Here is a 17,277-nt window from a genome sequence, read left to right on the forward strand (position 1 = left end):
ATGAACGGTAAAAAGTAAGAGCGAGGGAGGATGACTCATTGAGGCATGCAGGCTGTAGTGCGCCAACTCTATCTGAATTGCGCGATCACATTTGAAAAATATATCTTTTCAAGTTCTATTTAGTCCATATGTGTCAAACTCAAGGGTCAGCGGGCCACATCCGCCCGGCGTAATTATATCCGCCCGCGAGATCATTTTATATACTGTATTATTGTTATTAAAGCCCGGGTATATGAAGCGCTGGTAACACAATAAACTACAGATCCCATAATGCAGCGCTTCAGCTGCCTTGCCGAACACTTAATGCGTTAATCAAGTCTACCTTATGATGGATGCTGCAAGTTATTGCGAACTGAGTTTGCACCGCACTTTGGTGACTTTGAAAAACAAAAAGTCCGCCTACATGCGGCTCGAACCTTGTGCATGTTTGGTAGCACATATCAGTCGTGTGAAAAACTATTTGCCCCCTTCCTGATTTCTTATTCTTTTGCATTTTTGTCACACAAAATATTTTTTTGATCATCAAACACATTTAACCATTAGTCAAATATAACACAAGTAAACACAAAATGCAGTTTTTAAATGATGGTTTTAATAACTGGTTGGGCCACCCTTAGCAGCAATAACTGCAATCAAGCGCTTATGATAACTTGCAATGAGTCTTTTACAGCACTTTGGAGGAATTTTGGCCCACTCATCTTTGCAGAATTGTAATTCAGCTTTTTTTGAGGGTTTTCTAGCATGAACCGCCTTTTTAAGGTCATGCCATAGCATCTCAATTGGATTCAGGTCAGGACTTTAACTAGGCCACTCCAAAGTCTTCATTTTGTTTTTCTTCAGCCATTCAGAGGTGGATTTGCTGGTGTGTTTTGGGTCATTGTCCTGTTGCAGCACCCAAGATCGCTTCAGCTTGAGTTGACGAACAGATGGCCGGACATTCTCCTTCAGGATTTTTTGGTAGACAGTAGAATTCATGGTTCCATCTATCACAGCAAGTCTTCCATGTCCTGAAGCAGCAAAACAACCCCAGACCATCACACTACCACCACCATATTTTACTGTTGGTATGATGTTCTTTTTCTGAAATGCTGTGTTCCTTTTACGCCAGATGTAATGGGACATTTGCCTTCCAAAAAGTTCAACTTTTGTCTCATCAGTCCACAAGGTATTTTCCCAAAAGTCTTGGCAATCATTGAGATGTTTCTTAGCAAAATTGAGACAAGCCCTAATGTTCTTTTTGCTTAACAGTGGTTTGCGCTCTTGGAAATCTGCCATGCAGGCCATTTTTGCCCAGTCTCTTTCTTATGGTGGAGTCGTGAACACTGACCTTAATTGAGGCAAGTGAGGCCTGCAGTTCTTTAGACGTTGTCCTGTGGTCTTTTGTGACCTCTCGGATGAGTCGTCTCTGCGCTCTTGGGGTAATTTTGGTCGGCCGGCCACTCCTGGGAAGGTTCACCACTGTTTCATGTTTTTGCCATTTGTGGATAATGGCTCTCACTGTGGTTCGCTGGAGTCCCAAAGCTTTAGAAATGGCTTTATAACCTTTACCAAACTGATAGATCTCAATTACTTCTGTTCTCATTTGTTCCTGAATTTCTTTGGATCTTGGCATGATGTCTAGCTTTTGAGGTGCTTTTGGTCTACTTCTCTGTGTCAGGAAGCTCCTATTTAAGTGATTTCTTGATTGAAACAGGTGTGGCAGTAATCAGGCCTGGGGGTGGCTACGGAAATTGAACTCAGGTGTGATACACCACAGTTAGGTTATTTTTTAACAAGGGGACAATTACTTTTTCACACAGGGTCATGTAGGTTTGGATTTTATTTCTCCCTAAATAATAAAAACCATCATTTAAAAACTGCATTTTGTATTTACTTGTGTTATATTTGACTAATGGTTAAATGTGTTTGATGATCAGAAACATTTTGTGTGACAAACATGCAAAAGAATAAGAAATCAGGAAGGGGGCAAATAGTTTTTCACACCACTGTATCTGTGTGAGAAGCTCTTCTCAGTGATAAAGACTAACAAAACAGCACACAGGAGTCGCCTCACTGATGAGCACCTGCAATCCATCCTGAGAATCTCCACAACACAGAACCTCACACCAAACAGAAATGAACTTGTGGCCAAAAAAAGATGCCAGGCGTCCAGCTCTAAAATGACATATGAGCAAAGACAACTGAATGATTTGATTTCTAATTGCACGTAAGAGCGGGAGTCAACCGTTTTAACAAACAGCATATTGCACTGATACGAAATAGCTGTGTGTGTATATATGTAGATATGTATGTATATGTATATATATGTTTATATATGTGTGTGTATGTATGTATATGTATATATATATATGTATATATATATATATGTATATATATATATATATATGTATGTATGTATGTATATATATATATATATATATATATATATATATATATATATATATATATATATATATTTGTGTGTATATATGTGTGTGTATGTACAGTGGTGTGAAAAACTATTTGCCCCCTTCCTGATTTCTTATTCTTTTGCATGTTTGTCACACAAAATGTTTCTGATCATCAAACACATTTAACCATTAGTCAAATATAACACAAGTAAACACAAAATGCAGTTTTTAAATGATGGTTTTATTATTTAGGGAGAAAAAAAATCCAAACTTACATGGCCCTGTGTGAAAAGTAATTGTCCCCTTGTTAAAAAATAACCTAACTGTGGTGTATCACACCTGAGTTCAATTTCCGTAGCCACCCCTAGGCCTGATTTCTGCCACACCTGTTTCAGTCAAGAAATCACTTAAATAGGAGCTGCCTGACACAGAGAAGTAGACCAAAAGCACCTCAAAAGCTAGACATCATGCCAAGATCCAAAGAAATTCAGGAACAAATGAGAACAGAAGTAATTGAGATCTATCAGTCTGGTAAAGGTTATAAAGCCATTTCTAAAGCTTTGGGACTCCAGCGAACCACAGTGAGAGCCATTATCCACAAATGGCAAAAACATGGAACAGTGGTGAACCTTCCCAGGAGTGGCCAACACACCAAAATTACCCCAAGAGCACAGAGACGACTCATCCGAGAGGTCACAAAAGACCCCAGGACAACGTCTAAAGAACTGCAGGCCTCACTTGCCTCAATTAAGGTCAGTGTTCACGACTCCACCATAAGAAAGAGACTGGGCAAAAACGGCCTGCATGGCAGATTTCCAAGACGCAAACCACTGTTAAGCAAAAAGAACATTAGGGCTCATCTCAATTTTGCTAAGAAACATCTCAATGATTGCCAAGAGTTTTGGGAAAATATCTTGTGGACTGATGAGACAAAAGTTGAACTTTTTGGAAGGCAAATGTCCCGTTACATCTGGCGTAAAAGGAACACAGCATTTCAGAAAAAGAACATCATACCAACAGTAAAATATGGTGGTGGCAGTGTGATGGTCTGGGGTTGTTTTGCTGCTTCAGGACCTGGAAGGCTTGCTGTGATAGATGGAACCATGAATTCTACTGTCTATCAAAAATCCTGAAGGAGAATGTCCGCCATCTGTTCGTCAACTCAAGCTGAAGTGATCTTGGGTGCTGCAACAGGACAATGACCTAAAACACACCAGCAAATCCACCTCTGAATGGCTGAAGAAAACAAAATGAAGACTTTGGAGTGGCCTAGTCAAAGTCCTGACCTGAATCCAATTGAGATGCTATGGCATGACCTTAAAAAGGCGGTTCATGCTAGAAATCCCTCAAATAAAGCTGAATTACAACAATTCTGCAAAGATGAGTGAGCCAAAATTCCTCCAGAGCGCCGTAAAAGACTCATTGCAAGTTATCGCAAACGCTTGATTGCAGTTATTGCTGCTAAGAGTGTCCCAACCAGTTATTAGGTTCAGGGGCAATTACTTTTCACACAGGGCCATGTAGGTTTGGATTTTTTTTCTCCCTAAGTAATAAAAACCATCATTTAAAAACTGCATTTTGTGTTTACTTGTGTTATATTTGACTAATGGTTAAATGTGTTTGATGATCAGAAACATTTTGTGTGACAAACATGCAAAAGAATAAGAATTCAGGAAGGGGGCAAATAGTTTTTCACACCACTGTATGTATATGTATGTATATATGTGTATATGTATAGATATGTATATATATATGTTTATGTGTGTGTATATGTATATATATATATATATATATATATGTATGTGTGTGTGTGTGTGTGTATATGTATATATATATATATATATATATATATATATATATATATATATATATATATATATGACAACAACACTCATCACTCACAACAGTGAAAAAACAATTACATGTGAGAATCATGTTACATTATTTTTTAAATGTTTCCTTTTCTTTTCATTGCTTCTTTTAACACACTACATCTCCGCTAAGCGCTGGTATTTTATATATATATATATATATATATATATATATATATATATATATATATATATATATATATTATATATGACAAAGCTATAAAATGAAGTTATACTATGTTTTACAGTGTAAATTACCAAATGCTGGTACGATTTGAAATAATGCTTTAATTTTTACTAACCAGCAAAAAGATAACGGATACTAATAAATCTGCTCCATCAATGAAGAAACTAAGAAAATGATAAATGTTAGTCTGACAACTCACTGACAACTGCCTGCCCGTTTACTTTCATCACAGACCAGAGCACTTGTTAGTGTCAAATGCAAGTGTATTAACAAGGAGCAACTTACCGCATTTATTCTCAGTATGCCACCTCCAGAATTAAATGCAAGACTGGTGACATTTGCTGTAATAAGGCCCTCTGAGTCTAAGGTCTCCCACACAAGTGTGCCTTCAAACCCCTGAAGTATATAAAGAGACAAAATGAAACAATGATTCTCCTCTCTGTAGTTTATAATCGGATTAAACTGTCTACAACCCTACAAAATTCAGGAGAACGTTAAAGGATAATTGGAGTATTTTTGCAAGTCACTTTTTTCACATGGATTGTTCCAAATGCATTTTGGTATTCCATAGACTGCCACTGAAAACTTTTATCAATTTTCTAAATTATGCTTTACTTAACAATAGAAATTTCCAGGCAAAATAAAGTAATGCTAAAATTGTAAAAAAAAATAAATGATTTACAAAGTGCAAGCCTATTCTTTAGTCCTTGTCCTGACACCTTAACATGGATTCTGCTTTTCATTGCGATTCACGTCTTAATGAACTGACCAATGAAGCTCCAATGTTTTGTGATTTTTAATCCACCTTAATAAAAGTGTCAGTGTGTCTATGTGGCTTAGCGTTAGTTTCAGGACTTTTTTGGTATTAGCAGCTCTGGAGGCAGGACAATGAAGTGAACAGAAAATCTTGCTCAGTGCACATTTCAGTCACATTCTTATGTCCATCCATTCTGTAAACCCAGATGTTCTAAACTTGTAACAGAATGGGTCTCACTTGATTTGTGTGTGATGGTCGGTGTAATGCAGGCTCCAAGAGGGACAACAAATATCAAGAACGATATTTCGATGAAAGAAAACACTGTTTTTAGTTTGATAATCTATGTATTATAATTAAGGCAAAATAAGCACTCTTATTTTAAGAAGTTAGAAAATAAACACATAGTGCAACACTCAGGTGCGACTTGTTAATCAATTTAAAAGTTGGAGCATTTCCTGTTATTTATTTGCGTCAGCAAAGGGACAGATATCATATTTTTGTTTTTTTAAATATTTTGTCACAAAGCGACATGATTTAGATTTGCTCAGACCGCCATATGCCGATTGCACAGGTGGGCTTAGGCTGAAGTCACGTGTAATACCGTTTAACCCCTCTTGCTAACTACTGACAATCTGTTTTGCTGACAGTGTCTTTCTGGCATGTAAGAGGAAAATACTGAATACAACATACTGAAGCTGGAATGGCCTCTCTCATACCAAATCTGACGCAGTGAACCAGCCTTAATTTAAAGTTGCACATTGTATTTCTCTCTCATTTAAGGACTGGTGATGTGTAAAAGTGAGTTGCACAGGATAGGACATTCATTGATCCATCCATTCTCTAGCCCCACTCATCCAGGGTAGGGGGCAGCCAATCCTAGCGTGGCAGGAACAACCCCTGGACTAAGCACCAGCTCATCACAGGGTGAAAACACAAACACACACCCGAGGGGACAATTCAGCACTGCCATTTCACCTAACCCACTGGTCTTTGGACTGCATGAGGAAACTGGAGCAAGCAATGGGGACCAACATGCAAACCCCATGCAGGGAGTACCCAGGATTCAACCCCCAGACTCTTTACTATGTGGCAGCAGCACTAACGCTGTGTCACCATGGGCCTAAGTTGTTGAATGACAAATTTTAAATTAATTGTTTTCTACAACACTGAGAAAAAATATCCTTCATTTGCGATTATTTTAGTAACATTTGTTGAGGAGCGGGCAGCATGACCTCTAGCCATTCCTTACACACTGCCAAGTGTTAGTAATAGCTCAAACTTACATTCACTGAAGTATTGTCTTATGTCTTCTCTCATAATTTGGAAAGTAGACATGTCACTCAGGAGCATGGCCAAATGTATATGGTGCTTAGGTTATGAACATCAAAAAGGGCATACAAGGTTACTGTCGGAGGGTGACAGGGAGCGGCGAAAACCAGGAACATAAGCACATATTTTTAAGTAGAGCTGGGATGTACAGAATAACTTTGGGTTGGACTGCCGTACATTGGGTTTTATAAAATCAGATTTTTTTAATGTGTACAGTATACTGGTTTTGTCTTTTTAGTGTAAGCAAAATTTTACCATGGAATCTAAGCAAGGTATTATACGTAAGGCCCCAGGACTCTAACGGCTTATGAATTTAGCAGGGCTATAAGCTACAAGAACACGTTTGAAACCAACTCCTTATGAAGGAAATCAAAGTCTCAGGATAGCAACATTCATTATTTTACTCAAGCAGAGCTCTTTTTTTTCAGCAAGTCCTCACACACACCTACACAAAGTCCCAATAAGGAGAAAACTGCAGGTTCTAAACAACTCCTGTCTTAGTGTTTGAAGACAATGCATTTTCAGAGCTCTTAGCTCAAAACACTGACAAACTCCAATACATTTAGGTAAACAAGTATTAATGCAAAACAATCAGCTTACATAACTGAAAAATGCAGCATTTCAGTCTGCTTTCCTGCCTTATGTATCATAATTTACATATCCTGTAGTATTTAAGACATTCTTTTTTTACCAAGATAAAAGACGTGGTTGGCAGATAAGGTGCTGAATAAATCACACACCATAAAATATTCTAATAAAACGTTCAAGGATTTAGATTCAGATTTCCAAAATAAGCCACATTTCATTCATTTTCCTAGCTTTCGCCCTCATATAAAAGAGTCTGACCAACAGCTAACGTGATGCACAAAAAAATCAGCCACTTGCAGATATAAAACATCACAATTATAGCGCCCTGATTAAAGACAAGCTCACTCAATAAGCTACATATCCATAATCCAACTAGGGACCAGGTTACTGCAGCAATGCACGGACTGCTGGGAGGGCAGAAGCCATTCCTACAGGCTTTGAATGAAAGATCTTCAGTGTACATCAGCAGCTTTTAAACAAGGAAAATAAGGACTGAGGCCTTAGATGATCAAAGAGAAGGTTTTCTGGGAATTTATTAGTCGGTTCATGTGTTATAAAAAGGAGACTGTTCACCTCTGAAGATTTCATTGAGCATATTTCACCTGGAAAAACTGCTGCGCTGACAAAAAAAAGGTTTAGTAAGATGAGCTGGATGTTAAAAAATATTCATCTTAAAATATTTGAAGGCTTCATTTCATAAATTGGCAGACTCCGATTGCATACACATCAAGTGGCTTTCATGATATCGCAATTTCTTACTTCTCTAACCATGAAGCTTTGATGGTGTTACTTAACACATTCATCCTTCATGTACAGTGTAAGGCCTGATCATTTTTAAAATGGTTACAGACAGACATATCTAAGTGATTTTCAATCTAGCAGTCCTCAAATCACTGTGCGACTGACATCGGGCCATACCAGAAGGACCAGGGGAGCAGATGTATACATGGCACTCCCTTCCCCAGAGCGCTAGATGGCAGCTACCCTGTGTTACAGCAGCACCTCGGATCACCACAGGACTCCATGAGGATTGGGAGTCTGGCACAGTGCTGTTGGGTATTCCATGGGAGCCACCAGGGCGAGCTGCAGAGCCCAATTTGTTGGACTCCCACCATACCTGGGAGTGATTCCAGACCACCTGAGTACTTCCAGGTGCAGCATAAAAGCAGCCGCCTGCCGTCACTCAGGGAGCCAGAGTCGGGAGGAAGAGTGGAGGTGAAAGGATTGAGACAAAAAGAAAAATGACATAGAAAGTGCAGTTTTGTTGTGCTGTGCTTATTGTTACACTGTGCTGTGAAGATGGGAATGATTGGGAAGTGTTTCCCACTACAAAATAAACGTGTGTTGTGCTGGAACTTGTGCTAGCGTCTGTCTGTCTGTCCGTGTCAAGTTTGGGTGGTGGCCGCGCCCCCTGGTGGTCATACATGTTACAGTGTCCATGTTCTTTTTCAAAATCAGGAATGGCAGTTCCCCCAGTTACTCAATTTTCACATTCAAGAAGGACTAACAGAAATGCAGAGTAAACGAGGTTAAACGGGGTCTCAATCTTAATGAGCAAAAATTAGACAACTGAAATTTGCGGATTTTGGGTGGGGAATGGTTTGGGTTATGGTGGCATTAAGTTTGTAGATAAGAGCCCTTGTAAAACCATGAGCCGTGTTTTGTGGTAGATGTATTGGATTTGAACCGGTTCTCGTGTCTTATCAGCTTGCAGCCAAGTAACACGGCAACACTCCTAAAACTCTGGACTTAAATTCTGCAAAGTCTTCAATACTGTTCACTTAGACTCATTATCAAATATCTGAACACAAAAGCAAATATAAATAAAGTACATTTTGCTGATAACATAGCAGGCTGTTTTAGCATTAAAAAGTAATAAAGTATTTTAGTAAAAGTTCTTAAGATACACTTTAAGTCACTTCCAAGGAAAGTTTTACTTCTACCAAAAAAATTCTGCTCCTGCCTCCTACAACAGCAGATGTGAAATTACATTTCAGCAAAACAACCCATTTCTTTATCAACTAGTCTTACCGTGTTAATTTAGGATTACTTGTTCTTTGCCTTTTTATAAAAAATTGCATAATATTACATTTTATTATTATTATTGAGAGAGAGAGAGGGAGAGATTGATCTCACCAGGCTACATTTTCTAGTCTTTAGCTGTCCACTTTTGGTGGTCAGCCTATGCCCACTGCAGCCTCATCTTTCTGTTCTTGGCTGGCAGGAGTGGAACGCTACATGGTCTTCTGCTGTGGTAGCCCATCTGCCTCAAGGTTAAACGTGCGCAGTCCAAGATGCTTTTCTGCTCCCCCAGTTGGTCCTCAAGTTGTCAGCTCAAACCAGCCAGCCTTGCAACAGTCATACCACAATTGAAATTACTGCACATTAACTGAAGCTCCTGACCTGTATCTGCATGATTTTATGTATTGCGCTACAGTCACATGATTGGCCAATTAAATAATTGTATGGATAAGCAGGTGTACAGGCATTCCTAATAATTTGCTCATTTATTATAGATGAGTAAGTAGGACAAATGGAGAATATACTGTAGAACATTCACAAACCATCTTAATCCAACTCAGGGTCACAGTGGCACTGAGTCTATCCCAGCAGCTCTGGGTACAAGGCACCAGTCCATCTCACTCACTCACACACACACACACACCCACACAGAGCCAATGTAGGTCTTTGGGGTTATGCAGACTCAAGGAGAATGTGCAAACCCCAAAAGGACATCAATGAGGTGCAAGATTTGAACCTGTGACACAGAGTCTGTGAGACAACAGGCCTACCCATGGATCACTATGCTAGCAAATATGAATTTGGTATGCCCAAATTCTAAACAGAAATGGCCATACTACACTACTTTAAGTGAAGGAGATCAAAGGCACACTTTCTTATTAAAATTACTGTGCATTTTTTTTAAAATAAATAAATAAATGCATGTATTTTGCACCAACCTTTGGTAAAATAAATTGTTCCACTGGTTTGTACCACACACCATTAATGCCGACTCCAAAGCTGATGGGGCTGAAGCGAGCTGTTATAATGGGCTCCTGAAAGATCGCAGTTGAAAATGGTTTTTAAAATATCACGTCAGTAACTCCATGTGCATCAGATGTTATTACAGTGCTTTTTTATAATTCACATCCAAATCTTTCATTAGTCTTTAATGTTTTATAATAAAATGGTAATTTGAACAAAAGATCATAATGAATCAACTTAATTTTTTAACAGAACAAACAAAAATGTAAAACAGCCAGATAGCCACCCATTCCCAACTAGCTTTTTGAATCCATAGAGCACAGGTAGAACTGAGGGGTATAACACAAAGTGACTGGGAAGCCACTTAACCAAACCAGTCACAAACTTAATATACTATTAATATTTAAGTGACAGGATAATTAATCCATAATTTAAAAGAAGAATTCACATGGCTCACAACATACATACCTCCTGCTCCAGCTGATAAAGCTTGACTGTAACATTTCCCCGGTACTCCAAACCATGGCCATCTGGAAAAACACCCAGTCGGGTGACAACTATGGCATGAAGGATCTTAAAGTCAACACTCACTAGAGGAGCCCCCAAAAGGGAATAGCTGGTAGTATCCGACACAGCTATGGCCTCAATCTCCTGTCCAACCACTATAAAAGAGAAGAAATCCACTTGAAGAAATTCAACCTGACGCATTGCAAATGGTCCTTAAAAGTCAACATACCAGTGACATAAAAAGCTGGAAGGAAGTCAGTTTGTTATATTAGTAAAATCATTTTAAACATGCTTAAAAAAGAACCAAAAGATGCACACTAAAGATAATTTATGACCACAAATCAAAACTAAGATCAAACTGCTTTTTCTAAAGAATTAGCTGAACACATTTAAAACTCCCCGAGCCCTTTAGGTCTGCTGCACACGTAATCCAACATACGCTCACATACAGGGGTATAGAAAAGAATCGCCCCCTTTGAAATATTCCCATTTTTTTTTGCTTTACAGCCTTAAATGAAAACACACTAATATTTTTCCCAGCTTTACTTACTCAATGCAACCTATAACATCCAAGTGAAAGATATCACAGCTACAGTTCAGCAAAATTATAAAAAAAAAAAAAAAAAATCAAAAACAAGACACACTGAGATTAATAAAGGACCCCCATGTCAATATTTTGTTGCACCACCTTTTGCTTTAATGACAGCCTTGAGTCTGTTGGGATTCTTCTCTATCAGCTTTGCACATCTACATTGAGCAATATTTGCGCACTCTTCTTTAGAGGACTGTTCAAGTTCGGTCAAACTGGATGGTGAGCGTTGGTGGTCTGCTATCTTCAAATCTTTCCACAGATTTTCAATGGGATTTCGGTCTGGGCTCTGACTGGGCCACACGAGGACATTCACTTTTTCCTCCTTCAGCCACCGTGTGGTTAATTTTGCTGTGTGTTTCAGGTCGTTGTCGTGTTGAAAGGTGAACATTCTGCCCATCTTCAACTTTCTGGCAGAGGGTGGCAGGTATTCCTCAAGAATTTGATGGTATTTTGCCTCATCCATTTTTCTTTCTTCTCTAACGAGAATCCCAGGCCCTGCAGCAGAGAAACACCCCCACAACAGGATGCTGCAACCTCCATGCTTTACTGTAGGTATGGTGTGTTGTGGATGATGAGCTGCATTGGATTTCCACCAGGTGTACCAGTCGGTATTGAGACCAAATAGTTCAATTTTGGTCTCATTTGACCATAAGACTTTTGTCCAGTTGGCATCAGAATCTTCAAGGTGCATTCTGCCAAAGCTCAAATGAGCCTTAATGTGGCCTTTCTTGAGAAGAGGCTTTATCCTTGCAACCCTCCTGAACAAGCCACAATTGTGGAGCCCTTGTGAAATTGTTGTCACATGCACACCATGACCACTCTTTGTCATAAAGTCCTGTAACTCCTTCAAAGTGGCCATTGGCCTCTCGGTAGCCTCTCTTATCAGTTTCCTCCTTGCTCTTCCATCCAGTTTGGAGGGACGGCCGGATCCAGGGAGGGTCCTAGTAGTACCAAACACTTGCCACTTCTTTATGATGTACTTTACTGGGGTCCTTGGGATTGAGAAAGCCTTTGAGATTTTTTGTATCTCCTGCCTCATGTCTGTCCACAACTCTATCCCTGAGATCTTTTGAAAGTGGTTTGCCACCCATTGTCAGTTGTTTGCTGTCAGTTGCTCTACCAAGCAGTGGAATGAATGCTCCAGGAGCAGCTTCACTAATCACACGGATTACAGTTGATCACAGGTGGACGGACGCCAGTAACCATGCTGTGCAATGGAAGTGGTGCTTACTTACACCTGAGTGAGTTTAGGAGGCGGGTGATCCTTTATTCATCTCACTAGTTCTTGTTTTTGATTTTTAAAAATTCTTCTGAACTGTAGCTGTGATATCTTTCACTTGGATGTTGTAGATTGCATTGAGTAAGTAAAACTGGAAAAAATATTTGTGTGTTTTCATTTAAGGCTGTAAAGCAAAAAAAAAAGGGGAATATTTCGAAGGGGGTGATACTTTTCTATACCCACTGTACGTGACTTGAAATGTGTGAGGTGGATCCTTTATTTGCAATTTATCTTTAAATGTAACTAATCAATTGAACAGCATGGATCTCTTGAGACAAAGATATAATCTTTACCATTTTGTCACTGAGCAAACACACAGGTAATTTTGTGATATGAAACATTATGATAAGGATTATTAAACACTTCACATCACACCATTCTATTATAGTTGAATTCTTTAATTATAGAGAAATACAAACTTTTGCAGTAAAATAAAAGAAAACAAATTTAAAGGACACCACATTATTTCTTAAATCATGTGTACAGTTATTGTATAAATATTTCATTATTTGACTTGAAACATATTATAGGAAATTTGCCAACATGCCAGTCATGTACTGCACTAGTAATTACTGGCACTGTATTAGTTGCTTATACAATGTGTCATATTTGTCATTATCTTGAATGCTTTCTATTCTGAGAATAACAGTAAACTGCCATTCTTTTTATACACATTCTTTTTCACAGTTACTGCAATTAAGAAACCCCACAGGAAAAAAGGCAAATGAACCACATTAAGAAAAGAAAAAAAAATCTCGGAATAAACTCTGGTTCAGGAATAATTCAGGTGCATTTTATGAATTACAGATTATAGAGAAGGTTCACTTACCGGTTGATCACTCAAGGCCAATTACTTAATCAAAGAGGGAATGGGAAAAAGCAAGAACCTTTGCACTTGGCATCAAACAGTTAGCAACTCCTGAAATGTGAGCCTTGATCCATCCATTGGATCAACAACTGTTCATATGCAGGAAAGGTGTTTCCTTTCTATTCTCTGTCTGGCAGTTATTACATACTGGAAAAAGCTACCTATGCATTTACCACCCACCTTTTTGCAACAAAACTAAAGATGACGACATGGCCCACTTCAAGGCAAACTCAGAAATTTTCTTTTAATCCCTAAGGACCACACTATTATCTGTAACTCTTGACACTAGCAGGTTAACTATGCACAAATCCTACTGGAGTAAATAACATTTAGTTATCTACATATTGACTGTGGATTATGCCCATGCTTCACCGTAGGGACGGTATTAGCTATCGTGTATCTATGATCTGCTTCTCACAACTGAGAGGACGTGATAGGTGTTTGACAACTGTCCTACCAACCACAAACGTCACCTGGTAGGTAACCATCCAAATAATCAGACTGCGATTTGGACCTATAAAAATTTATATACTATATAACATATATTCAGTATGTTCATATATATCAATTGTCTGCTTATTTTGAAAAAGAAGCCACTAACCAATTTAAGTAAACATCCTATCCAAATGGGCCATTTAGTTAATGCAATCAGAACCTATAAGCCTTTCAAACATATTTTGGGACAGTAAAATTCAATACGTCAACCACAGAATTACATATTTCTGCTGACACCAAAATAAAACATCTCCTTCTAGTACATTCATGCATTTACATTATGTAGTTCTTAACACTGTACAACTAAAGACCTAAAATATAAAAAATAAATACAATACACCTAAAAAGAGGACCTTCTATGATGAATGAAAAATTTTTGACGCCGTTTTCCCTCACCTGGACGTGGGTCATCGGGGCTCCCCTCTGGAGCCAGGCCTGGAAGTGGGGCTCGATGGCGGGCGCCTGGTGGCCGGGCCTGCACCCATGGAGCTCAGCCGGGCACAGCCCGAAGAGGCAACGTGGGTCCCCCTTCCCATGGGCACTCCACCTATGGGAGGGGCCAAGGAGGTCGGGTGCAGTGTGAGTTGGGTGGTGGCTAAGGCGGGGACCTTGGTGGTCCGATCCTCGGCTACAGAAGCTGGCTCTTGGGACGTGGAATGTCACCTCTCTGAAGAGTAAGGAGCCTGAGCTAGTGCGCGAGGTCGAGAAGTTCCAGCTAGATATAGTCGGGCTCACCTCAACGCACAGCTTGGACTCTGGAACCAATCTCCTTGAGAGGGCCTGGAATCTCTACCACTCTGGAGTTGCCACCAGTGAGAGGTGCCGAGCAGGTGTGGGCATACTTATTGCCCCCCAACTTGGAGCCTGTACATTGGGGTTTACCCCGGTGGACGAGAGGGTAGCCTCCCTCCGCCTTCGGGTGGGGAAGGGGTCCTGACTGTTGTTTGTGCGTATGCGCCAAACAGCAGTTTGGAGTATCCACCCTTTTTGGAGTCCCTGGAGGGGGTGCTAGAGGGCATACCTTCTGAGGACTCCCTCGCTTTGCTGGGAGACTTCAATGCTCACGTGGGCAATGACAGTGAACCTGGAAGGGTGTGATTGGGAGGAATGGCCCCCCCGATCTGAACCCGAGCGGTGTTTTGTTATTGGACTTCTGTGCTTGTCATGGATTGTCCATAATGAACACCATGTTCAAGCATAGGGGTGTTCATATGTGCACTTGGCACCAGGACAAAACCTAGGCCTCAGTTCGATGATCGACTTGCGGCCACATGTCTTGGACACTCGGGTGAAGAGAGGGGCAGAGCGGTCAACTGATCACCACCTGCTGGTGAGTTGGCTTCGATGGTGGGGGGAAGATGCCGGTCAGACCTGGTAGGCTCAAACGTGTTGTGAGGGTCTGCTGGGAACGGCTGGCAGAGTCCCCTGTCAGAAGTAGCTTCAACTCTCACCTCCGGCAGAACTTCGACCACGTCCTGAGGGAGGTGGGGGACATTAAGCGTGAATGGGCCATGTTCCGTGCCTCTATTGTTGAGGCGGCTGACCGGAGCTGTGGCCGTAAGGTGGTCGGTGCCTGTCATGGCGGCAATCCCCGAACCCATTGGTGGACACCGGCGGTGAGGGATGCCGTCAAGCTGAAGAAGGAGTCCTATAGGACTTTTTGTCCTGTGGGACTCTGGAGGCAGCTAATAGGTACCGATAGGCCAAGCGGAATACGGCTTTGGTGGTTGCTGAGGCAAAAACTCAGGCATGGGAGGAGTTTGGAGAGGCCATGGAGAACGACTTAGACGGCTTCAATGAGATTCTGGTCCACCGTCCGGCGTCTCAGGAGGGGGAAGCAGTGCAGTGTCAACACCGTATATGCTGGGGATGGTGCGCTGCTGACCTCGACTTGGGATGGTGTGGGTCGAGGGGAGTACTTTGAAGACCTCTTCAATCCCACTAACATGCCTTCCAATGAGGAAGCACAGCCTGGGGACTCGGAGGTGGGCTCCCCCATCTCTGGGGCGGAGGTCACCGAGGTGGTCAAAAAACTCTTTGGTGGTAGGGCCCCAGGGATGGATGAGATACGCCCGGAGTTCCTCAAGGCTCTGGATGTTGTAGGACTGTATTGGTTGACACATCTATGCAACATCGCATTGACATCAGGGACAGTGCCTCTGGATTGGCAGACCGGGGTGGTGGTCCCCCTCTTTAAGAAGGGGGACCGGAGGGTGTGTTCCAACTACAGAGGGATCACAATCCTCAGCCTCCCTGGAAAAATCTATTCGGGGGTGCTGGAGAGGAGGGTCCGTCGGATAGTCGAACCTCGGATTCAGGAGGAACAGTGTGGTTTTCGTCCTGGTCGCGGAACAGTGGACCAGCTCTACACCCTTAGCAGGGTCCTGGAGGGTGCATGGGAGTTTGCCCAACCAGTCTACATGTGTTTTGTGGACTTGGAAAAGGCGTTCGACCGCATCCCTCTGGGAATCCTGTGGGGGGTGCTCCAGGAGTATGGGGTACCGGACCCCCTGATAAGAGCTGTTCGGTCCCTGTACAACCAGTGTCAGAGCTTGGTCCGCATTGCCGGCAGAAAGTCGAGCCCGTTTCCAGTGAGAGTTGGACTCTGCCAGGGTTTTATGGACAGAATTTCTAGGCGCAGCCAGGGTGTTGAGGGGGCCCTGTTTGGTGGACTTAGGATTGGGTCACTGCTTTTTGCAGATGATGTTGTCCTGTTTGCTTAATCAGGCTGTGATCTTCAGCTCTCTTTGAATCGGTTCGCAGCTGAGTGTGAAGTGGCTGGGATGGGAATCAGCACCTCCAAATCCGAGACCTGGTCCTCAGCCGGAAAAGGGTGGAGTGCCCTCTCAGGGTTAGGAGCGAGATCTTGCCCCAAGTGGAGGAGTTCAAGTATCTTGGGGTCTTGTTCACAAGTGAGGGAAGAATGAAGCGTGAGATCGACAGGTGGATCGGTGCGGCGTCCGCAGTGATGCAGGCTCTGCAACGGTCTGTCGTGGTGAAAAAGGAGCCGAGAAGTAAGCCAAAGCTCTCAATTTACCAGTCGATCTACGCTCCTACCCTCACCTATGGTCATGAGTTATGGGTAGTGACCGAAAGCACAAGATTGCGAATACAAGCGGCTGAAATGAGTTTCCTCCACAGGGTGTCTGGGCTTTCCTTTAAAGATAAGGTGAGAAGCTCAGTCATCCGGGAGGAGCTCAGAGTAGAGCCACTGCTCCTCCGCATCGAGAGGAGTCAAATGAGGTGGCTCGAGCATCTGATCAGGATGCCTCCTGGACACCTCCCTGGTGAGGTGTTCCGGGCACGTCCAACCGGGAGGAGGCCCCAGGGAAGACCCAGGACACGCTGGAGAGACTTATGTCTCTCGGCTGGCCTGGGAATGCTTCGGGATTCCCCCGGAAGAGCTTGGGAGAGGGAAGTCTGGGCCTC

General features: G+C 41.7%; 1 protein-coding gene across 1 annotated transcript in view; it reads right to left on the reverse strand.

Moving 5' to 3' along the window:
- b3galnt2 (beta-1,3-N-acetylgalactosaminyltransferase 2) overlaps positions 1-17,277 on the reverse strand; it is a 50,986-nt gene that overhangs the window by 18,909 nt on the left and 14,800 nt on the right. The window contains exons 4-6 of the mRNA XM_039737867.1: positions 10,576-10,769; positions 10,083-10,178; positions 4,734-4,844 (exon numbers count right to left, since the gene is read on the reverse strand). Coding sequence (XP_039593801.1) covers positions 4,734-4,844; positions 10,083-10,178; positions 10,576-10,769 — 401 coding nt within the window. The remainder of the gene's footprint in view (positions 1-4,733; positions 4,845-10,082; positions 10,179-10,575; positions 10,770-17,277) is intronic.

The sequence above is a fragment of the Polypterus senegalus genome, chromosome 16, assembly GCF_016835505.1.
Source record: "Polypterus senegalus isolate Bchr_013 chromosome 16, ASM1683550v1, whole genome shotgun sequence".
Lineage (NCBI taxonomy): Eukaryota > Metazoa > Chordata > Cladistia > Polypteriformes > Polypteridae > Polypterus > Polypterus senegalus.